General features: G+C 37.5%; 3 protein-coding genes across 3 annotated transcripts; all 3 read right to left on the reverse strand.

The window, feature by feature from the left end:
- Nucleotides 1-38: 38 nt before the first annotated feature.
- Nucleotides 39-6280, reverse strand: rab25b (RAB25, member RAS oncogene family b). The gene is made up of 6 exons (XM_079893840.1): nt 6194-6280; nt 5917-6069; nt 2848-3043; nt 1866-2059; nt 1141-1221; nt 39-973 (listed from the first exon to the last, which is right to left on the reverse strand). The coding sequence occupies exons 2-6, from the start codon at nt 5951-5953 to the stop codon at nt 849-851; spliced, it is 633 nt and encodes a 210-aa protein (XP_079749966.1). The 5' UTR covers nt 5954-6069; nt 6194-6280; the 3' UTR covers nt 39-848.
- A 338-nt stretch (nt 6281-6618) lies between these two features.
- Nucleotides 6619-8694, reverse strand: lamtor2 (late endosomal/lysosomal adaptor, MAPK and MTOR activator 2). Its single transcript, XM_079893841.1, has 4 exons — nt 8508-8694; nt 7756-7918; nt 7401-7490; nt 6619-7302 (listed from the first exon to the last, which is right to left on the reverse strand). The coding sequence occupies exons 1-4, from the start codon at nt 8573-8575 to the stop codon at nt 7246-7248; spliced, it is 378 nt and encodes a 125-aa protein (XP_079749967.1). The 5' UTR covers nt 8576-8694; the 3' UTR covers nt 6619-7245.
- A 1618-nt stretch (nt 8695-10312) lies between these two features.
- ubqln4 (ubiquilin 4) lies at nt 10313-15685 on the reverse strand. The gene is made up of 11 exons (XM_079893982.1): nt 15493-15685; nt 14785-14936; nt 14499-14659; nt 13399-13661; nt 13154-13312; nt 12796-13021; nt 12402-12541; nt 12243-12326; nt 12019-12134; nt 11348-11582; nt 10313-11267 (listed from the first exon to the last, which is right to left on the reverse strand). Exons 1-11 carry the CDS (start codon nt 15637-15639, stop codon nt 11115-11117), a joined length of 1836 nt encoding a protein of 611 aa, XP_079750108.1. The 5' UTR covers nt 15640-15685; the 3' UTR covers nt 10313-11114.
- Nucleotides 15686-24174: the final 8489 nt, after the last annotated feature.

Consider the following 24174-nt stretch of genomic DNA (forward strand, 5'->3'; position numbering starts at 1 on the left):
AAATTCATTGTGGAAAAACAATTCAGACTTCTTTTTCTTTCATAGCCCTGCTTTAATTATTATTGGAAAATTACATACTGGATATATTTTCTTTTTAGCTTCAACAACAGCAATTGATAACACCTCCAGCATCAGTGATCATATTATCATAATGTTAATGACAATATAACATGCCAAAATGTCGAGCATTCATTACAAATAATGAAGATAAAAATCAGCACTTTGCTTATATACACATTTAATATATTTTTTAATAGCACAAAATATTGATTTAGTGCCGTTTAATCTTAAATAATGAAAATACGTTTTTTTTTTTTTAAATTAGGCGTTAAATTAATCAAATTAAAAACTAATCTGAAATGGAAAAATATGTTCTTTCCTCAATCTTATCAACTATGTATTGATATCAAGCATGTATTGATATCAACAAGTCGAGTAAGATGAACTGCTTGTTGTATTCCTCATTTGTAAGTCACCTTGGATAAAAGTGTCTGCTTAATGCAAGTAAAAAAATAAAATAAAATAAAAGTTTGGCTTGACATTTCTAAAATAATACAAACAAAAATATCCTATACTAAGAGGAAACATATAGGGAAAATATTTTTTTTATTAAAACATTTTAATATGATGTAAAATTTACATGAATCCTTGTAAAACTTGACAAATATTAAAATGCCTAATATTTAGGAATACAAATATGGCTATGTCAGTCAATGAAATGGATTTCCTTTTGCTTTTTACCATACAGGTTCTTTCTTAATAATAGCTCTACTGCAGTATACAAGCTGAATTCACAACTCCATTAGGACCCTTGTGAAGTCCTTCTGAACATCCAGAATGTGGTTCTTTCACATGTTCTTGCAGCAGGCCTTCTTCTCCTGTGTGTCGTCTGCTGGAGCATTAGGTTGGGACAACGTCACGGCATTGATAGAGCCTCGGGTCACTTCTTTGCTACTCACCTTTTTATGGATTTCTGAGAAAAACAGTAATGACAACATGATTATGATAATGAAGCCAAGTGCTTGTGTACACCAGGCCTATTTCAAGCCTGGCTGAAGAGGAGAAATCCAGAGGGCAAGGAACACATGTAAAGTACATGTAAATACGGTCTGATGTGTTCAGAATACACAGTAGATATACCTGCAAGCACAGTGTTGAATGCTGCCTCAACATTTACTGACTCCAAAGCTGAGGTTTCCATAAACAGAAGACCATTCTTTTCTAAAATGAGAGAGAGAGAGAAAAAATGATGATAATATATTAATAAAATTTAACTTGTGGTTGCTGGAATACATATATACACTGCCCAGTCAAAAAGAAAAAAAAGGTCGCTGTTTGGATTTAAATAGGCAAATGCTTAAGAGTCTATGACTGGATCATCATTGCAGTGATTGTTATGCTTGGCAACAGTTCTTCTAACTCTAATTGATGGAGTGTGTAGCTTTTCATTTCTTAAACAATCATGTAGGAAGACAAATCATGGCCATATTCCAGGATGACAATGTCATGATTCATCAGGCTCAAATTGTGAAAGAATGGTTGGGATGGAGCATGAAGAATCAGTTTCACTCATGAATCGGCTCCCCTGAGTCCAGAGCTTAAATTCATTGAAAGTCTTTGGGTTGTTGCTCTTGCATTGTCAATACAAGATCTTGACTAAAAACTGATGCACCTCTTGATGGAAATAACATCCCAACATTTATTTCCACCAGGAGGTGCATTGTAAAGTCTCCTCCAGCACATCCCAAAGACTTGCAATGAATTTAAGGTCTGGACTCAGAGGTGCCAATTCATATATACAGTATGTATAAAATTGTATATATATATATATATATATATAAAATAAAGCAGTCTTCAAAAATGACCTGCAAAGTCCTTTGCGTCCTCTGTTGGAACCGACCGTACTGCTGCCAGGTCCGTTTTATTGCCCACAAGCATCACTACGATATGAGCATCTGCGTGATCGTAGAGTTCCTTCAACCAGCGCTCGGCACTTTCATACGTCAAGTGCTTTGAAATGTCGTAGATTAGAAGGGCTCCAACTGCTCCTCGATAATATCTGAAGCATAGGAAGCCAGATCATATCAGGTTAGGTGTCTGGATTTACTTCCTTTTCAGAATCAATAGAACACTGTCATAAAACATTACGTCATATAGCAGAATGACAGAACTTGATTTAGAATGACAGGTGAGAAATGAATTGAATAGCAACTAGTGGTGAAATATGCTGTTACAAATAAATACACTACCTTTCAAACGTTTCTTCTAGTTTGATTCATTATAAGACTTTTATAATGTTACAAAAGATTTCTAGCTCCTTTCTTTTCCTCAAAAAAATCTTGAAAAAAATGCATCACGGTTCCTAGAAAAATACTAAACAGCACAACTGTTTTCAACATTGATAATAATCAGAAATGTTTCTTGAGCACCAAATCAGCATATCAGAATGTTTTCTGAAGGATCATGTGACACTAAAGACTGGAGTAATGATGCTGAAAATTCAGCTTTCTATATTAAAATAGAAAAAGGTTATTTTAAATTGTAATAATGTTTTTTTTTACTGTATTTAAAATAATATATATCAATATTATAATCAAATGAAGTGAAATGAAAAATGTTCTTTTTTTTTTTTCTTCTTCTTCTTCTTTTGAGCTCCACAGCTATGGTCAACATTAACTTTTATTAAAAAAAATAAATAAAGTGTGTTATGTTCCACAGAAGAAAGAAAAATATGGCACAATGTTGAGTAAATGATGTCAGAATTGCCATTTTTGGTGAATTAGGGGCGTATTTGCTTGTTTAGCAGCACTATTTGTAAGGTCCTTAAATGTTGCATGCAAAACTCACGCAGAAGTGATGGCCCGGTACCGCTCCAGTCCGGCAGTGTCCCAGATCTGAGCTTTGATGGTGAGACCATTTAGCTTCACAGTTCTTGTGCTGAACTCCACTCCGATGGTCGTCCGGCTGTCATGACTAAATTCATTCTTGGTGAACCGTGACAGCAAGTTGCTCTTGCCAACACCAGATTCTCCAATAAGAACCACTGCAACAAAACATGGAGGGACATATGAGTCACAGAGTCTACACTCTTCGAAAAAAAGATTCAGTAGGGTTCTATTTATTTACTTTTTAAGAACCCTTTATGCCAAAAACTGTTCTATATAAGGTGAAATATCTTAAATGATTGCAAAATACTTTCATGTTTTATGGGTTATTTGAATTTTTTTCTAGTGATAAAGCATGTTTACGAGTTGTTTAATTCGTAAAATGTAACCAAAATATAAGAATATATTACTATATATAAAAGATAAATGCTACCAACCAAGACTTGTCCTCTTGGCATACGGTACTCATTGCACTAAACACAAACACTGCTTGGTGAACTCAGTTAACACTGCAAATGTTTTTACAGACTCGAGACGCAATTGTCCAAAATGTAATATGTGTTGTCTTGGACTTTTTTGAATTTAAGAAATTGGGAAATTATTTGACAATAAGGAGTGATTCTGACTTTAAATTCTGATTGGATAAGCCACATTCAAAACATTTATATTAACATATTTGGAAGATACTTTTATCCAAAGTGACTTGCATTGAATTCAAGATTATTAATGAATGCATTGTCTTGGAATCAAACTCATGACCTTGGCATTGCAAGTGCCATACTCTACTGTTTAAGCTACAGAAATGCCAGGAAACCATAGAAAGCCGTTGTAAAATACAGATAAATGCACACAGAAACACACTGAAAGAAAACAAATGGAATTGGCGCATGGTATTTTTCTGCCAGGACATTGTTCATTAAGTTTACAGACATTTCCTTTAACCTTAAAGAACAATGCAATGTGCAATTGAGAATTCCTTAACACAATTTATTGGGCCCTATTTTTACTTATCTTAGAGTGAAATGTCATGGATTGAAGTCCCAGAGAACTCACAAATTGATAAGTTGCTTTGGATAAAAGCTTCTGCCAAATGCATAAATGCATCTCTATCCAGTGAGAAATGATAACACCACTTCTCCCTATTGTCATAAATTTATTTCAGCCATTTACAGAGTGAGAAAATAAAGCAGGGGTTATTTATCTTTACAATGTTCCACCATTTTACTCCAAGTAAGTCATGTTTCAATGTAATTATTATTCTTTTAAAGTGCAACATTAAAGGTAGGGTAGGCAATTTGCAGAGAGGCTAGCAATAACGAGCTAGCTTTGAAAGCATAAAATCACACCCTCCCTTCAGAGCGTCTCCAAAGCCAAGCCTCCTTCCAAACACATGAACGTGTACGGCAGGGAGCGAACAAAGGCGTCAAGAGAGACTGCGTTAAACTACCTCATGTCTAAAACACATAACATTACAATAATAATGAACATAAACAACTTAAAAAGCACTGACCTGTAGCACCTGACTGCTGCAGATTCATTTCGGCGTTGATAGTGTTGCCAATGAAACGCATAAATTCGAGTTACGAACCACTCCGAGTATAACGTCACAGGTTTCCATCTCTTCCAAATTACGGTAGTTATGGCGTGAACGCAGCATAAGCTTGTTGTTTTGGTTCAGGAAGAATTGTTAAAGGCGGCTGCTGTTTCGGTTGCGGTGCTCGTTGACTGTCATCTGTCTAACTTATGAAACGCTCTGATGACTTGCGCGAGCAGGTGTGCGGAGGTATGAAAATACATACGTTGACAGGCAGGTAAGATATCGTATCATTGTATTCATACCGAATTCAAAGATTGGACGAACATTTTATGGTCCTATGTCTTCCACAGATGCCATTTTTTTTTACATATAAATATATTTAGACCACTTAACTTAGTGATCAGTTTCAGAGTGTGAAGAGATTTTATCCAGCATTACAAAAAATGCTTCTGGAACAAATCGCCTACCCTGCCTTTAATGTCTTATCTTATGCAATCACACATCGGCATCCTGATGAGGAAATCGTCCAGGCTTGTTGTTCATTAAAACTTGCGACAGAAGTAGATCTAATCCTTGCATTATTTTGCCAGAACAAACCCACACTGGATGAACAGTGTGCCAGTCCCAGTCTAACACTCCACTTTATGAAAACACTGGTAATTGTAGGTGCAAACAAGAGTGACTCAAATGAGTCAGAAGTAAAGTCAACACTCCACCCATGTAGGGCAATTATGATATTAATTTATCATGTTATGTCAGGAAATGGGACAATTATTGACATAAAAATGAAAAAGTGTTAGAAAACGAGAAATACACAAGGTTTAAGCATATTATAGTAGCCTACGTATTAGTTAACTCATGCACAACTATCTGTGTGTATTGAAAGTGATATTTCCATGTCATTTTTGATTAAACCAACAGGACAGGTGATAAACATACTAAAGCTGGCCCTTAAAATGAACACGATTTTGCTTCTTTTAAATGGTTTCCTTTAAGTACATCGTGTTTTTTCGGTTTCAATTTAATCCGAAATGAAACCAACACACAATGCAGGTCATTTTAAGTAGTTGCTGTGGTTTGGTGTCATTTGTGCAGATCACGGTTTCACAATGGGCTTCTTCAACAGGTACAACTATTTCCCCTCCTATATTGAGTAACAGACCTCAGTAATCTTGTGTAAACAAACCCTTGTTGTCATGGAAATCAGATTTCAACCAACCTATAGGACAGCATTTGTTTCGTGGTAAACCAACCCTCAGAGCTTTACTTAAAGGAGAAATTCAATTGCAGGTATTTCTAACCAATGATAAAACTTTTTTTTGTATAATATAACAATGTGCAAAGTAAGTGACATTCTCTACAAGTACTGCAAAAACAGTGGGATGAATGTATACTGAAACTAATTAAACTTCATCTGAAAGACAGTTTAAGTTTACATTAGATTCTGTTTATCATGCATTGCCACCGTAACTATACAGAAGTGTCAAATCTTACCTTTGAAAACAAAGTTGTAGGCCTCATCAGACCCCATATTGCCACTCTTGTAAGCAGATCTATCTTCACTAATCTAGATTAATGCTGCATGAGTCAAAATCCCAAGGAGAATCAAGAATGATAGTTTCCCCGCTCTGTGATTCAGAGGCAGACCTAAAAGAGCAGAAAAACAGTACTAAATATAAATGAAATCCCACTGTTTATGGTGGCCAGTTCACTTGTTTGTACAAGGAACTAGCTCTGTTATTTAGCAGTTCCGCTATGAGATGTGCCGTACCTGGGGAAGGGGGGCGTGGCTTTAGTTGCGCTCAAGTCAGGTCAAACAGGTAAGGCGAGAACAGGTGGAGTCACATGAAACTGGGTGCAATAGTGCACCTGCTCAGCCAATGAAAAGACGACATACACACCATCCACAACCAATCGATTTCTTTTAAGCAGTCTCTCCCAAGATCAGGAAGACATTTGCAATGGAAGAGCCCCTCCCGTGGTACATTTTGATTTACATGGTTGAAACATCATTGCTTGAAACACAAATATTATAACTGAAATAAGAGTTATATTTTATCTTTAGACACATTGCAACATATACAATGTGCAGAGGAATAAAATACATATAAAACATTCCTGATTCTGTAAGTTTTTGTTTCAATTAATATCATTTCAGACATAAAAAAGTGCTTTAAATAAGGCAAAACAACAACATGTAACAAAAAATGTATTTATTTCATATTGTTGACACATGCAACACTATGGAAGCTCGTTTTAGCCACAGAATAAAAAAGGTAATTGCGACTTTATATCTTACAATTCAGACTTTATAACTCGCAGTTGTGATTTATTTGGAGAAGTTCAGAGAGGATTTTTTTTTTTTTAGAAAAATGCCTTTACTTTTTTCCCCTCGCAATTGTGAGTTTTTCTCTCACAATTCTGACTTTCTTCTTAAAATTGAGTTATTAACGAGTTATTATTGCGAGATATAAATCTGCAATTCTCAGAAAAAAAGTCAGAAATGTGAGATTGAAAAAAACTAAAATCGCAATTACCTTATTTATGTTTTTATTCTGTGGCAGAAGCAAGTTTCCATAAGACACAGCCTGATCACTGACTGTAAAAAGCCCAGAGACATAAATAAAACAAAAAAAGGAAAATAAAAAAAGAGAAATGCAGTTCAAATGTATTAATTCATGTTTATGAAAATACTTATTTTGTGTTTAACCGCCACATAATTTGATACAGCAATCAACTTGAGTATGGAAATAAATAAAGCCATAGATATTATTGTATTAAGGCCAAGATCTTGAACTCAAATCCACACATCAAAAGTACATCCTACGACGCTGCCACTTGTGTTAGTGGTTCCTCAAGGTACTGCACTAAAGCCTCAGCCTGTGAACATAAAAAAAACATTTATGATTGTTCAAGAAAAAACATATAACATAAACTTGAGCCTTAGTAATCGAGAGTTCATGTACGCCACATCTCACCTTAGCTTTAAGCATCCCAAATCCGACTGTCTCCTTGGCATACATGCAAAGCAACAAGTTTGCAACACGTGTAATGGCCACCCTTCCCTCCTGTAAAGATAGAGAAAATACAGTGCAATATAAAGAAAAATGATGGTAGAAAAATAAACACCTGCAACTGCAGTAGTTCATCATATTATTTCTGGTAAGGTTTAATTTCTAAAAACAGATTATAACCCATGTATTTAGCAATGGTCTAAAGCAGCTGCTGTGCTAAATTTGAGCATATCTTGTATAATGCATATGTTATTGCACATCTCAAAGATCAGCATTCACAATCATTTACTATAACCCAACTGTACAATTTCATTCCTACCATACAATCCATCAGAATGAATTTCAGTTTGTCCTCATTAAAGGCCTGGTGTCCGTTTTTGTCGTAAGCCGCCCAGATGTTGCTGGCAATAGCTGCAGTGACTCTTGCATCGGTGTCTCCATATCCAGAATACGCCAACAGGGAGCCTTCGTTGTTCAATAACCTAAAATAAAACACACCACAAAACACTTCATGTTATATGACTTACATGATATGAACACCAAATGACATCAGCAACCAAAATTTGTCATCATTATTCATCATTTTTGCTCAGTGACTTTTTAAATAACTGTTGTTTGGGTGGTTTTTAGTGGATGTATGTCAGTCAGTTCTCCTTGAGTTCACAGTTAAACAAAAAACGTGTTGTTGTTGTTTTTTTGTATACATGATTTGCTTAAGTGCGTGCTTCCTCTCCCTCTCTCTCTCTCTCTCTATACACACAGTGCACACACACACACACACACACACACAATGTTTTAAATAAATGTAATTTGATTTGATATTTAATAATCTATTACAAAGACATTCCGATATTTTTAGCCTATTACTCAAGTCTCCAATCACGTTTGGAACTACTGCACGAATATGACATTTGTTAATGATTTAACATGCAAGACAACATTACCCAACAAAACCCAAGGACACAAAATACCTTAATTGAACATGTTTTGAATGTACATCATTGTTTCATACCAGTATATCTGCCAGCTAAAGCTACTGATATGAGCAAAGCTTGAATTTCATATACTTACAGTGTGCTTTGAACGCCACTGGTGTTTGCTTGACTGAGTACTTGTGTTAATGCTTTAGGACGCAACATAATTTAAATGAAAAGAGGAAAGATACTAATAAACGTTTAAAATGTACGCGAGATTAGCAATAACTTCCAGGAGCACAACAAGAAGATCAGCTGACTTCTTCCTTCCGCGCTGATGGTTCATGGGAAATGTAGTGTCATGGTAGTGCCTAGGAACTACAAAACCGTGGCCTAGACTAAAGGTCACTTGGAGAGAAAAAAACCCCCTAGAAAACTGAACAAAACACGGATGATTTATTTACATGTTTTCGGGGCATTAAAATAAAGGAAACCACTAAATCAGTGTTCTTTTTAAAGGTTATTTTAAGGGGATTTCTTGTAATTTTTGGGCGCACATAAACCAATACTTTAAAACTTTTATTAAAACGTGTTCTTGTATATTGGCGAGGTATATGTGTTATAAAATCACAAATAATGTCAGTACTTTTTTATCGGTCTGACAAGGATTCACTAAGGTATAGTGCTACTTTGGCTTCCAAGCAAATGCGCTTTCTTCACTATATAGTGTGCTTTGACCGCTTATCTATTTTATTTTATCCATGTTATACTTGCATGTAAATACAATAAATACTTTAGAGACCTCCCGACCTTTTGTCTTTACTTCCTTTGGGGAGTGAGGGCCTTCAGGAAACAGCAGCAACAAGTACAGCCATTGATTAAAACTGTGAGGGTAATATCACTTAGGGACTTCTTAACTTCAAAGGTTTGTTGCAACTAGCTCGCCCCAATAAGTCACAACCTTTTTATAATTTACATGAACATTCTTAAATATAAAGGTTCTTTATTTGGCTCCTATAGAGAACCTTTAACATCCATAGAACCTTTCCAATGCACTAAAGGTTATTTATTGTGGGGAAACAGGTATGTTAGATTATTAAAATGTTCTTCACACCTTTATTTTTAAGAGTGCATGGTTTCGAGACTTTGACCAATGAACTTCCATAATTTTTAAATAATCTTTTAAAAATCATTTTTATAGTAACTGCACCCACAAAAAACAATTTGTACAGCTGAGCATAACAGAATCTTAATTCACCGTAAGGTTTACCATAACTTTTATATGGTAAATCTTATAACTTATCATACCTCACAATTTTAAAATTCCAGGTTTTCAAAGGCCAACTTCTCATCATATTGTGTGCCAAAGTACATTACCAATGTTATTTAAGGAGCAATCTTAATGCTTAAAGCTTTGTGATAGCAGAAATAAATGCATGTACAATGTATCAAGATGAACAAATGACTTTTGTGTGACCTCCCCTAATTTGACAATACCTGACACCGTCAGGTGAATTAAAAACATTGTGGTTATAAGAGAACATGATCATGCAATCCTTAAACCGTTATTTGTAAACCATTTCAAAAAGCATTGCAAAGAGTGACTCACATTGGACTTAAGACAAAATCAGATGTTGGCTTAAAGGAAATACAAACCTCAATTAATGTAATGTATGCTTCTGTATTGTAATTCAAGTATAATAAAAAGTGGATTATGGATGTGCAGCAAAAAAAAGTTGAACATTTTAATTCACATCAAATCTCTGTTAGTATATATAGCTGTTGGTTAGTACTGAGAGAAGCTAGCATCACTATCATGCTGTAACCAGTTTTTGATTTGCCAGAGCAACTTGAGGATGATGTTTCCAGTATACAATACAAGTGTGTTCCAGGCACTAGAATACTCCTATGTCAAAGCATAAAGATATGGTCAAAACAAATGGTTTCTGCGTTCGCCACTGCTTGTTAAGCTGAGAAATATTTTATTGATGCTTTGTTACAGCCTTACCCATATGACAAGCCTTTACGGTCAATTGAGGTACACTCCTCACAAAGGCAAACGACTAAAGAGATGACTGAACATCTTTCCAAATCTCATCTCCAAAATTCATTCCTTTTTTCTAAAATAGCTGAAGTGTAAGCAATCAGAGTCAAGGTGTTATAGTGCTCCAACATGTTCATGTCTATTAGATTTTGATTAACACATCAAATGTCAAGGAACGCTCAAATCAACGTCAACCGAGGAAGGTGGAAAGGGAGTAAAGGGTAAGCTCTACATTTCTGCAATAAATACTGGTTTGATCAGGCATGAATTAGAAGAAATAGAGAAATTAAGGAAACCAAGCATTCTCACAGAAGACAAGAATCTCTCCGGCCTCAGAATTCAAGCGGATGGATTTTATTCTCCTAACCACCGAGTAGTGCCTCAGGTGAGCATGTTCTAATTGTAAGGAATGGTAACTTAAACTTGGTTCAGCAAATGTAAGCTTTGTCCCATCTTACTAGTGATGAGGGATTAGTGTGACGTCATTCCACAGCGATTCTGGTTTGGTTTTTTTTTTGTTCAAGGAAACAAATTTGAAACCTCTCTGCTTTGATTCAGAGATCAACAGATCGAAGCAAAAAACAAAAACAAAACAAAAAAGAAATAAAAAACAAGATTGGAGTAATTGGAATTCTGTCTATGTAGGGCTTGTCAGATTTTATGTGATGAAGGACTATGAAGGACTTCTTGTCTCCCTTCGCACACTCTCAGCTGATGGAATTAAGAAGGCTGGGAGCCGAGCAGTCTTTCGATGGCGGCATTGATGTCCCCCCCGGTGGCGATGAGGGCCTGCAGGTTGGCCTCCCTGTTGATGAAGCCCATGGCACTCAGCTGCTCCAGCTGTTGCTGGAAACGCACTTCTGGAGTCTGAGTCTGCAAAGCAAAATAAAGTGAGTACAACCAGCCACTCTTAAGAAGTGTAATTAACAGTAACAACAAAGAAACAAGAGTACCGTTGCACTCCCTCCAGCAAACATCTGTAACATCTGTTGCATGAGCTGCTGCTGGGCGGGATTAGCTCCAGCAGCGGGGGTGGGGGCGGGGCCCTGGCCTGAGGGCGGAGGATTCTCAGGAGTCACATTCACACCTGTGGGCAGTGGGGCAGCAGGAATCCCAGTAGGAATCCCAGTAGGCATCCCAGTAGGCATCCCAGCAGGCATCCCCGCAGGCATCCCACCAGGCACCAGACTACAAAGAGACAAGACATTTAATTGGGAAAGAGCAGATATGGACATACTGCTTGTTTAATTGTTGGATCTGACAACTAATTGTTTACATAAATGGAACACCACAAACTTGCTTAATAGGCAAACGTGTGCTGTAATCTAGAGGAAGCTGCATTTACTTGGTGACAAAGCCAAGAGGGAAATAACTAGTAGAAAGAGGATGTGTTCTCTAAGGTCTCTCACTCTGTAGAGAATGTAATACTAGTGCTAAGCAATATCATTTAAAAAAAAAAGATTTTGCTGGAAATATAAAATACTTCAAACTATCCAATTTAATATATGAATTTAAAAATCCAATTCAGGGATTCATTTGGATTATCATATCAAAATAGTATTTTACATTTGCCCTGCATGTTTCATGGTTTTTTTTTTAAATGGTGGTTAAATCAAAACTGCACCTGGGCATGAGACCAGGGGCTTCGGTTTGAAGGGTTTGCAGTCCTTCCTGGATCTGCATTAGGGCTCGCATGGCTCGAGGATTTGTCATGACAGAAAGGGCTTCTGGGTTCTGCATCTGTAAGTGAATCAGAAAACAAGTCAGTTAGCACATGAAAGTAAATGAAACCCAAATCCAGTCACATATCCCAAAAACACAATCTACAACAATCCCAAATGGACACACCTGCTGCAGAAATACAGGTAGCTGCTGTCTCATTTGATCCTGCAGCTGTGGATTTCCCGCAAAGAGAGGGTTGTTCATCAATACCTGAAAAATGCTTTTTTATTAGTACCAGAACATAACAACAAAACTTTGAGAACTACCAAATGATGGTCTTGCTACCTGTGAGGCAACGTCAGGATTCTGAGCCAGGGACTGCATCATGGTGCGCATATAAGGAGCAGAAAGCATGTTCTGCATAAGCTGAGGGTTCTCAGAGATCTGTTGCATTAGGCTTTGCATGCCAGGACTGTTGAACATGCCTAACAGTGAACCACACACACACACACACACAAAGTTTAACATGAAATCAATTCATTTGAGATGCTTTGTAATTCTACACAGCAATATAAATTAAACCCTTTTATGCAGTATTCGACTAGGATAAATAATTTATTAATTTGATTTATTGATAAAATAATCTGTGCACATAAATTATCTGCTTACAAATTCTCCACAACAAATCATGCAGCTTGCTTTACAGTTAAAGACGAATGTTTACATATAATGCTATTACCGTTTCCTAGGCTAGAGGAGCTGATGCCCAGAGGGTTGGACACACTGGGTGTGGTTGAGCTTGTGGTGGAGCTAGCGGTGGTAGCCGTCCCAGAGGTGGTGGTGGCGGCGTTTGTGTCAGGGGGGCCCCAGGGATTTGGCAGGGGCTCTCGGTTTTCTGTCCTGGAGGGCTGTACTCCGGAGTTTTCAGCATTTCCACCCAATGCCGAGAAGGGGTTATTTCCAAACTATTCAAATGATGATGCAATATAACATTTACTGTTAATAATAAAATTAGAGTTAATATTTTAGGCGACAACCCCTTTTTTTTTTTTATTATAAATAAATACAAATGTAATTTTAAAATAAATATATCTGACCTGTTCACGTGCAGCGCTAAACATTGGCTCTTGAATGTCTGTGTACATCCTCCGAAGAGCATTATAACCCCCGGGAATACTCTCTAGGTTACTAAGCGCCCGATCCTGATTACGCATCATCTCTTGCATCATGGCTGGGTTCCGTGCCAACTCCATTGTCTTAAAAAAAACACAGTGTTGTAAAATCAAATCAAGTTAAATTAACGTGTCCATTTCCATGATGTAGTAAATGACCAATTACATACCTGTCTCATGAGCTCTGGGTTATTAAGCATGTGTGAAATCTCTGGGTTACGCTCCATTAGTTGCTGCATCTGTGGATTGGCTACGATCATCTGCCTCATCAGGTCAGGGTTGGACATCATGCTCTGCACAAGGGGGTTCTCCATGATCTGAGACAGCATCTCAGGGTTAGACATGAGCTGTCGCTGCATCTGCTGCTGAAGTTCCATGAAGTTGGCAGATCCCATACCGAGGTTGGACAGGCCTGACAGGTCACCAAACCCAGCTGAAAACACACAAGGACAGCCAGAGTATAACAAAAGCAAGATAAAAGTGCAGAATTTTCTTGCAATGAACCGTGTTAGGATTCACAGCGTTTGTCTTTCAAACAATTATTTGTATGAAAGGAACTAGATTAGTGGGTTAAAAAAAACAGTCAGTCAATAAATTGAACAAATTCTTCTCATGAACATTGCAAGAAAACATTGTGGAAGTACATTGAAAACAGAGACAATGTGGTGATCCCCAATATAAACATTTAAAAAAGGCATTCACCTGGTATTTATGCATGTACATACAGAACATATATTCTCTCATATGTTGCAACCATTACAATGCCATTTCAGTATTAATAAAGGGTATTATACGGTTATACGGACCACATGTGATGACCTACCCCAACCCCGCCCCTAAACCTACCCGTCACTGGGGTTACGACCAACCAAGAGCGGTTGTGGTCTGGATAACCGTATAGTACCTAATAAAGATTTTAGATTTATATTTTATATTTCAATTTTAGATTTAAAATTAAAGTAAGCTTTTTGGAATTGTTTTGTGCTTTTGCCATTTTTTTTTATATATATATTTGTATTTAGCTTCAATTTATATTTCAGTTTTAGCAATTTTAGTATTTTTTTCTGTCATCTGCCAAAGAAAGATTTCAAATTTTAGTTTAAGTTTAAATTTTATACATATTTGTTTTTATTTCAGAATTATTTCAATTAACAAAAACTATTTTTAACAGATTAGTTAACAAAATAATCACAACACAAAACACTACACCAATATAAAGGAATTTCATTAAAAACAGACTCAATAATACAAACTTAAAAACATAATTCACCTAGTATATTGGCTGGCTGTGAAGGGGTCGGGGACGTCCCAACGCTCTGGGGTGTGCCCAGGTTGCCTGTGGGGCTCGGGGTAGCAGTTCCACCGTTGTTGCCCTCTGATGGTCCAGGGCCAGAAGAAGCAGAGGTCTGCGAACTACCACCACCCGAAGTCCTACAAGCACAAAACACCCCAAAAGTGAGCCACTCAAACTGCATAGGCATTAACTTACAACACAATATCGCTTTGCATATGAAAAAAAACGGTTCTGTTTTGACTATAAAAGCAGGTCCTCTTACTTTTGTGCGGTTTTGATGACCAGGTGAACCGTGAGTCCGTCTTTAATGCCATGCTGACCGAGTGTGTCTCCATCCTTCAGTATCTTACCAGCAAAAATCAAAACCAACTGGTCTTGCTTCGCCTTGAATCTTTTGGAGATTTCTTCTTTAAACTATTAAGAGGTCAAAACATGCGGGTTATAATGTTATACATAATAATCAAGTCAATTCAACCTCACTTCTGAATAACATCACGGTCGCTTTTATTAAGTCTAAGCTCGTAAACATCAGCATAAAACAGCAATTAGTCAAATAAACTGACACAAACATTGCAGCATATCACCATATTTAAATGAAAAGTTATTTAACACGCTGTTTAGTCTATCCATAAAATTCTTAAGTCAAAAATACAAAGCAAAACAGAAAGAGCGCGACCAAAGATGACAGACTAGAACCTTCTACATGAGCAGGCCGTTTCTTTAACGACAACCGCGAGTTAGAAAACCCCACTTTACATGCGTTATAAAACACAAAAAACAATGAATGAGATTCTCAGAATAACCGCATTTAAGTAGTAACAAAAGTGAAAGTCATTCTAAATATCCACTGCGAAGGTTTTCGGCTCTGGCTGTTCGTCGTCAATCGTTAGCTCGCCGGCTAAAGCTGTTAGCCGCTGGTGTAACGAACGCCCGGGTGCCACAAACAACACGAAATAGCGAAAAAAATCACCTGTGCGACAGATGAATCTTCGGCGATGGCTATTTCTTCTTTATCCTTCGGTGTTTTGACGGTGACCTTAATGATAGTCGCGCTAGCGGCGGCATTTTCTTCAGTGTTCGTCTCCACGGCAGGATCCGTGCCGCTATTCTCCGCCATCTTTACTCTTCTTTTACTTCATTACATCATCGCACCAACAAGCATCGGGGAAAAGTGCTACAAACGCCTTCTGTTCCACAGCGGCCTCTGGTGGTGTGGCGTGTCATCGACTTCACTATACTGCACTCGTTGCATGAAATCACCAATCATATTTTTTACAGTCTATGGAAAATCACTCAAGGCACCTTATGTGCAGCATAGACATTATAAATATATAGACGCCGTTGCCGCGATACGTCAACGCGTCCGCCATATTGCTGAGGGCAAGACGCTGTAAACAAATGCAAGTAAACGGTTGAGCTGCGGTTTCAAAACTAACGTTTACATTTATCAACCGATTTTGTACGTGGTGTACAAAAAGTTCCATCTCTAGTTATTTAAAATAGTTAGACTTATAAAGTATTTTTTTAATAAGGACTTGTCAAAGCTCAGGCTTGTCATGTATTTGGCTTTTTATTCTCAGATAAGAATTGTGAAGATATAATTTAATTTTCACATTAAATTAAAAAAGTTTTCTTATTGTGGAAGAAAGCATTTTTTTATGTCTTTGACACGATTTATTAGGCCGGCCGGGCTCGGGGTTTCACACTGTGATGCAATTGTGTTGCAAAATGCTAAACACAGGCAGGAAAAAGTTACTGAATCCATTGTAATTCAAGCCTTTATTCTGCCTTTAACAATAAGGAACCACTTGATTTGTGATTTACTTTCTGTAAAAACAGTTTTCACACATTTACACACAATGACTCAAAATTGTTCACACATATTTCTAATGATGGGATCAAACCAACTGTACAAAATAAGGCGGTTCAGAGTGCACAGATGCACTGAATGCTGATACCAACAATAAATGGAAACAATCTGAAGTTGAGGAAGAGGTGATGGGCAAGGAGGATGAGAAAGAGCAAGGTGTGGAGTGTTGTCCGGGCTGGATCTGGCACAGAGGGTTTTTCCATTTGCCTGGTAAAAGAAAACATTGCCTGTGATGAGGACAAAGTCCCCAGGCCGGACCAACACAAAGACCTGATGCTGAGACAGAGTGCATCTCTCACTACTGTAACTTCGATTTTGCAGTTGCACAACTCTTTTGAGTGTACTGTAACATGCTTTTCATTTTTCATTTCATTTATGTATTTTTTCAGTATGCAAGTGCTGAATTTACAGACATTCAGTACTATACAATATTCAGAACAATACTATCCTTACAGTGCATACAATATACAATATATTCACCTACTGTAAGTTGCGATTACTTAAAAAAATTTTACGTAATTGCAAAAATGCTGTTTAATAATCATGCATGTTCTAGAACTATTTTGTGAAGGGGGAACAAAAAGTTATGAATTTACAAAACTATCATTTGGGCCATTATTATTTTATGATACATGAGCCTTAATTGTTCCTCCTACAGAACTTGTCTTACCTTGAAGGGAAGGTTGAAGTCCATCACCTCCGTCTGCATCATGTCTCTGACAGTGTCTCAGGTTGAGGCTCAAACCCACCTCAAACCCAAAGAGCAAATGTCCCGAAACTGTGTCAGATTCTGGTTTCTCTGTTCTGCAGTCCAGTGTGTTCTGTTTCATGGTATAAAAGGGAAGCTTAAGGAAATCTAGCTTTTGGAGTGAGTCAGACACAAAATACTACTGAAACGTGCCATGGTTGTGGCCATTTAAAGTGTTAATTGTATATGACTAAAATCAAATATTTTGAAAATGTTCTGAACAATTGAATGTCATAATCAGTAGCCATATCAGCCTGAAGCCCAAGACTGGTTGCCATATTGTTCTCTTGTTCAATAGATAGTGCAAATTATAATTAGTGTCATCAATATTGCGGAGTTTTTACAACAAATATTTTGATAGTTAACTCAAAACATTTAAATTATGCAATTTTTATAGTTGACTTTTTACCCACTTGTAGATTATCATGAGAGGACTAGATATCATGATGATAGTGTTGTCGGTCCTTCAGCTCTGTGTGAACATCAGTTTCTGTGTTTTGACTGGGAAAGCTTTGTGCAAGAAGGATGAAGATGCAAAGGTACTGTATCATCATCATCACCACAATCAGTCAAATCCACTGTGATCATGAGCGATTCTGAGAGCTGCTGTGTGTGTTCATGTGTGTTTGTGGTTTTGCAGTCGGTGGAGGATCCAGAACTTCACAAGACAAGATGAACACACAAAATAATCAAAGTTAATCTTTTTGCTTGTAATGGAATGGCATTTTGTCTCTCATTTTAGTAAAATAATGTCACCATCTGCAATACCAAATCATCAAGCTACATCTTTATTCTTACCTTTTCTTTTAAAAAAACCAAAATGTTCTTTTAGAAAAAAAAGAGGCACTTTTAGGCTTCTTTTTAAAGACAGATGAAGTTCCATGTCCCTGAAAAAGCAAGACTGAGACTCGTCAACTAAAACTGACACTAAAAACATTTTTGTTAACTAAAATAAAGCTGAAATAAAATTATAAATATTGCCTGGCAAACGAACGGAAATAAGTTGAAGCATTAAAATAACTATCTATAAATAAAAACTGCAAAAAAAGAAAAAGAAAATCTAAATACATAGAAGTATAATTTTTTTTTTACAAAGTTTATTCTACACAGGATGTCCAAAAAAGATTGTATGGTTATTGTATGGCCAGTGCAAGATGAAGTCATTTATTTCACTTACAAAAGAAGAGGTTTGCATGTATCACCACCAGGTGGCTTGTGTCACATACAAGTCAGCCGCTGTAGAAAATGCGAGCCAACAGAGCCCACAGACAGCCAAGAAAAAAATGGCCCAACAGGCTAAACCCAGCATTTGGGTTAAAAAAAATAACCCATTATTTTTAAGTGTGTTAATTGCTGTTATGGATTCCTGCAGCCATTTATCACTGCAACAGTCTGGCAGTAGTTCTTACCTTTTTTATCATCACAGAATGGCCCTATGTTACGTGTTACTGGTTTTGTGTGCCTTGTGTTTTTGTTATATGGAATTTTAGGTTTAAGCACCTTTAAGTTCGGTGGTCCCAAGTGTTCTTTCTTTCTTTCTTTCTTTCTTTCTTTCTTTCTTTAGTGGTATCAGAAACAGTTCTGTACTTAAATGATTAAAAGTTTCTGGATGTCCATCAGGATTTGTGAGGTATTCATTTACTTTTTTTCATTAATTAACATTAATGTTTTTTAAAGATATATTGTAGTCCACAAAATATTACCAACATGCATAAAAACTAATTTTGGTTGTCAATTATGTGATCACATTCCAGCTGAAACCAAAGTTTGATGCAACTTAGAAATATAGAAAAAATGATCATTTTCTTTGCATATTGTCCACTTGAATCTACAGTATTTATGACGGTTCCAGCTGAAACCTTTAATATCCATGTTCTGTTTAAAGAAACTAGTTATATAATATTGGCATTGCATTATTCTCTGCTAACCACAGTCAATGGGGTTACGTTTGTAATAACCTCTGTAATAACTAAAACTTTCTGCCTTTAATACAAGGAACCACTTGCTTTGTGATTGTCTCTACTTTACTCTCCTATTGATTATACATTGAACTTCATTAAGCTTAAAAAATGAAAGTACACTTTTTATTTACTATATTTATTTTCATTATTTTATTGACTCTTTACTTTAAAACCACTGTAATTCAAGCCTTTATTCTGCCTTTAACAATAGGGAAGGAACCACTTGCACTAGCATGTACATGCTAATACTGTGTGGTCACCAGACCAGAATAACAGGTAGGGTTAGGATTATTACAATTACAGAAATAAAAGAATTAATGAATTAGGAAAACCTTTGGGGGCCAGGCAGGAGTGCCAGGATTCAGACACCATGTCCCAAACACATGACACTGACACACCACAAAAAAAATATGGTAAATCTTCACAATAAGGTTCATTAGTTAACATTAGTTAATGTATAACTAACATGAACTCACAATGAGCAATACATTTGTTACAGTATTTGTTTTAAAAATACAGCTGTTCATTGTTAGTTCATGTTACTTCACAGTGCATTAACTAATGTAAGTAGTGGGGCTGTGGATCACTAGGTGGCGCTTTAAAGGGCAGCCGCATGAGTTTTGAGCTGCTCAGCAACTTGCCTTTTTTAGCTTTTTAAACCATGTTAACTTAACATAGTCTAGAAATGCACGAACAGATCACCTAATGGTGTGATTTTATTCCTAAATTGGGTACCAGGACATTTGGATGGAATTACTCTGAGGAGATATTTGATGGATTCTAGGAAAATTGTGGCCTACTCGACTACAGCTGGATGGATGAAAATTATCCACTGCAACCTTTCAAGTAACTGTCTCTGTCTTTCCCCAAGTCAATAATGACACAACTCGGTTTTAAGAACAATTTAAATTTTTTAATAAGTCTGAAAAGATATGCATCCCCTTTGGCCCCTGAAGTTAAAACCATTCTGCAGCAAACTGGGATTCTACGAGTTAGATCTCGCCCAAGGGGTAAGAAAGCTGGGAAAAATTACATTTGCACAATATGTACAATTGTTGGAAATCGTCCTTCTTTCTGTGGGACTACAGTAGATGTTAAAGGATAATTCTGGTATTTAGAACTTTGAGTCTCTTTTCTGGTTTGTTTTGGATGAGTGGTGGACACAGAAATTTTGACGATGGGTCCTGTCTCGACTTTTTGACTAGTTTAGAATCGCCTTTGACTGCTTCAGAGTGGCTGGCTACGGGCATGCACGGGCATTTATGTCCTTAAAACAACCCTTAACGTTCGTTTTCAAAACTGTGCAACTCACCAAGTGGTTAGTGGTGTTCGTTGATGATTAAAAACAAATATATCAGCGCAATGTATGATTTCAATCCGTGTTATTTGCTATAGTGGAACTATTTTTTCAGATACCTCACAACCGCGTATAAACTTCCGCTCGATATTTGAGTCTGAATCGCAGTAATATCAACGAGCAATGAGTCCTCCAACAGAAATCAATGGGATTTTACAAAATGCCAAATAAAACACGACAGAAACTGTATTTCGCGACGCTACTTGTTTTGGAACATCAACAGAAACCACTAACCACTCGGTGAGTTGCACAGATTTGAAAATGAACTTTAAGGGTTGTTTTAAGGACATGTTTGTGCATGCCCGTAGCCAGCCACTCTGAAGCGGTCAAAGGCGATTCTAAACGAGTCAAAAAGTCGAGACAGGACCCATCGTCAAAATTTCTGTGTCCACCACTCTAGTTCATTCAAAACAAACCTGAAAAGAGACTCAAAATGCTAAATACCGGAATTATCCTTTAAGAGCAAGCTGACTGATTTAAGTTTGTTTACTTCTGACTGTTGCTACCATCCTAAGAACCTAATTTACATTAAGACAAACCAACATAAATCAATAACAACCATGCCTGGTTTTCTACTTTCCAATGTGCGCTCCTTACTCTACAAGTGCGATGAGCTGTACAGTATAGCTGTGAATAATAACTCAGCAGTTATTGCTGTATCAGAGACCTGGATAAATGTCGATATCCCAGACTCAACTGTAACTCTACCTGGATATACAATACATCGACGGGATCGTGAGGGCAGTGGGGGAGGAGGAGTTGCTTTGTATGTCGATGAAAACATCACTCAGATTCGACTGACTCACCTAGAAGAAGACAAACATGAAGCATTGTGGGTCTGGTTACATCCCAGTCGTCTTCCTCGAGGGTTAAGTTGTATTATCGATGCTGTGCTGTATTTTCCTCCGCATTCTTCAACAACGGCACAACCTGATATACTAATCTCTCAGTACCTGGATCGTTGCCTTAGGAATATTGAATGCAACTACCAACAGGCCGCAATTGTCATACATGGTGATACAAATAAGTACAAGTCTGAAACCATCTGCAGCAGACATGGTCTGAAACAGATAGTGGCTGGAGCAACAAGAAAGACCAGTCAATTAGACTCAATCTTTACTAACATTTCCTCCATGTATGAATCACCAGAGCATTTGCCTCCTGTTGGCTCCTCTGACCACGAGACTATCCTGCTAAATGCTGGAAATTGGCCCACCAAGCCTGTCAAGCACATTTTTTGTAGAAAACGTATTCCTGAAACAAATAGGCAATTGGGCCTTCTCATGAATACTTCTGATTTTTCTCACATTCATGAGGCTACGGACCCCGAGGCTAAGGTTAGTGCCTTCACTTTCACGATCAAGTCTATCTTAGATAAAACAATTCCATCACAAATAATGATAAACCTTGGATGACCATACAAATTAAAGATCTGATAAAAGAAAGACAGCGTGCCTTTTGTTCTGGCAATAAAACATCTTACAGTAAACTAAAAGCAATTATTGCCAAAATTAAGAATGCAAAGAAACAATATTACAAACATGAGGTTGAGATGCAAAACACCAAGCCTAAACAATGGTTTAAGTCTGTGAAGGCTTTAATGGGGATGGAAGGAGATAAGAGTGATGTGGTGTCTCAGGATCATAACATCATTCAATATGAGTGTGACAACTTGGCAAAGCACTTTGCTTCTGTGTGGGATTATGCGAGTCATATTTCACTGTCTGAGGAAGAAGTTACCTGCAAGTTATCCAGTTGTAGTATACCTCTTTTAAGTACTGGACAAGTTAAGGTTAGACTCCGCAAAGTGAAGGCAGCAAAGGCGGCTGGTCCTGACGACATTCCTCCTTGGATATTAAAGACCTTTAACGAGGAACTGGCACCGGTGCTATGTGATATTTTTAACAAGTGCATGCAAAATAATATTTTCCCAAAACAATGGAAGGAGACTGTGGTCAAGGCTGTTCCCAAAAAAACAAAGACCAGTTTTCCAGTAGATTATCGGCAGATTTCATTACTCAGCTGTGTTGGAAAAGTGTCTGAAAGAATCCTCAGCGATGCCATTCTGGAGGATACAGTTGCTAAAATTCAACCATCACAACATGGCTTCATGGCGAACAGATCAACTGACACTGCTCTGATTCAAATTTTGCAATACTGGCATGACGCACTTAACACCAATCCTAAATTGGACATCCATGCTGTTTTTGTTGATTTTACTCAAGCTTTTGTCACAATTGATCATTGTCAACTGCTTTATGCTTTAGCTGACATGAATGTCAGACGACCGCTCTGGCTCAGTGTAAGGAGCTATCTGAGTAACAGAGAGCAAAAGGTGAAGTGGGGCTCCTGTGTGTCTAACTTCTATCCAATTACAGCTGGTGTTCAGGGTGGACTTCTATCCCCTCTGCTTTTTGTCATTGCCATAAACAGCTTGGATTCCTTTCTGCCTCCTTCAGTAATTCCGGTAAAATATGCTGATGATTTAACAATCACTGAATTTTTAATGGGATCCCTACCAGGGTTAACTCAGAAGGCCTTGGATTCAGTGGCGGATTGGGGACAGGAATTTTCATTGGCCATGAACAGAGGTAAGACAGTGGACATGGTCATTAGCACCAGGAAAGATGAAAACATTCCCTGCCCTTCCTCTCCTGTAATATCAGGACATGCAATTAGCAGAGTTTCCACCTTTAAACTGCTTGGAGTTCAAATTTCTTCTGATCTGTTGAGGGACGCCCACATTAAGTACATGATTTTGAAGGTGCGTCCTAGAATACACTGGGTGTTTCTCAAAACCAAGAATGCAAAGAACGGACTTGTGTTCTTGGGGAGAACGCTCTTGCTAGTTGTTCTTGGAAGAATGAACTCACAAGGTGACGAGCACACAGAACGCTGCTGACAGTTGAGACGATGTGTTCTTGCTGGTATTGCGCAATAATACCCCCGCACAGACGCCGTCTGCAGTACCCAAACATAACGAGAATTATTGACGTTATTATTGGCCGTTATTCTTATGGAGATTCTCACTTCCGAAAATGTTTGAGCACATTTTCGATTCGCCATAAATTTTCGTAAAAATGCCAATATTTGAAATCTACACAGTTGATTTCTCACATCAAATGTTCTCAGAAGTGAATTTAGTGATGAAATAGCGTACGAAATTGTAGAAAAACGACTTGTATTGACCTGCCTCTCCTTCCTCGAATGCCGAAATGAATGCTGGGATATTTCTGCCGTCAAGTTCACACAAGTTACCAACCGTTGCATCCTCGGTAAAATGGGCGTGTCAAGAACACTTCCGGGATTTTTAACCGTTCTTGTCAAAATGCAAACTTGTGTATTGGGACAGTACTTGGGCAGCGACTGATGACGTTTCACAAGAACACAAGTACAGACAAGAACGCTTATTGAGAAACGGCCACTATCTCTGTGTTGCTAAAAACGCGGGTCTCCCTTGTGATGTTTTAATGAAAGTATATCTGACATTTATATGGCCAGTTCTTGAGTACGCTAGCCCAGTATGGGGTGGACTACCTAAAGGTCTCTCTGATGAGTTAGAGAGGGTGCAAAAAAACGTTGCTGTCGGATAATAGGTGTTCCAACTTCTACTCTCCCATCACTGAGTGAGAGGCGCGATGAGGCCACTATACGTACTTTTACAAAATTACTCAAGGACAGTTCATCACCACTGCATTGTTTCCTGTCTGTGGCTA

Source organism: Squalius cephalus (genome assembly GCF_949319135.1).
Source record: "Squalius cephalus genome assembly, chromosome: 15".
Taxonomy (NCBI): Eukaryota; Metazoa; Chordata; class Actinopteri; order Cypriniformes; family Leuciscidae; genus Squalius; species Squalius cephalus.

Bases quoted from the DNA above. Each gene is read 5' to 3' on its own strand.
- rab25b (XM_079893840.1), bottom strand. From the start codon at position 5,953: ATGGGGTCTGATGAGGCCTACAACTTTGTTTTCAAAG. The intron at 3,044-5,916 runs GTAAGATTTGAC...GTTTTGTTGCAG, and splicing joins CTACAACTTTGTTTTCAAAG to TGGTTCTTATTGGAGAATCT. The intron at 1,222-1,865 runs GTCATTTTTGAA...CTCTCATTTTAG, and splicing joins GGACGCAAAGGACTTTGCAG to AAAAGAATGGTCTTCTGTTT.
- ubqln4 (XM_079893982.1), bottom strand. From the start codon at position 15,639: ATGGCGGAGAATAGCGGCACGGATCCTGCCGTGGAGACGAACACTGAA. The intron at 14,660-14,784 runs GTAAGAGGACCT...TTGTGCTTGTAG, and splicing joins GTCATCAAAACCGCACAAAA to GACTTCGGGTGGTGGTAGTT. The intron at 12,135-12,242 runs GTGTGTCCATTT...ATTCACTTACAG, and splicing joins TACCTGTATTTCTGCAGCAG to ATGCAGAACCCAGAAGCCCT.
- lamtor2 (XM_079893841.1), bottom strand. From the start codon at position 8,575: ATGTTGCGTCCTAAAGCATTAACACAAGTACTCAGTCAAGCAAACACC. The intron at 7,919-8,507 runs GTAAGTATATGA...GTTTTATTTTAG, and splicing joins AGTGGCGTTCAAAGCACACT to GTTATTGAACAACGAAGGCT. The intron at 7,491-7,755 runs GTAGGAATGAAA...CTATCTTTACAG, and splicing joins TCATTCTGATGGATTGTATG to GAGGGAAGGGTGGCCATTAC.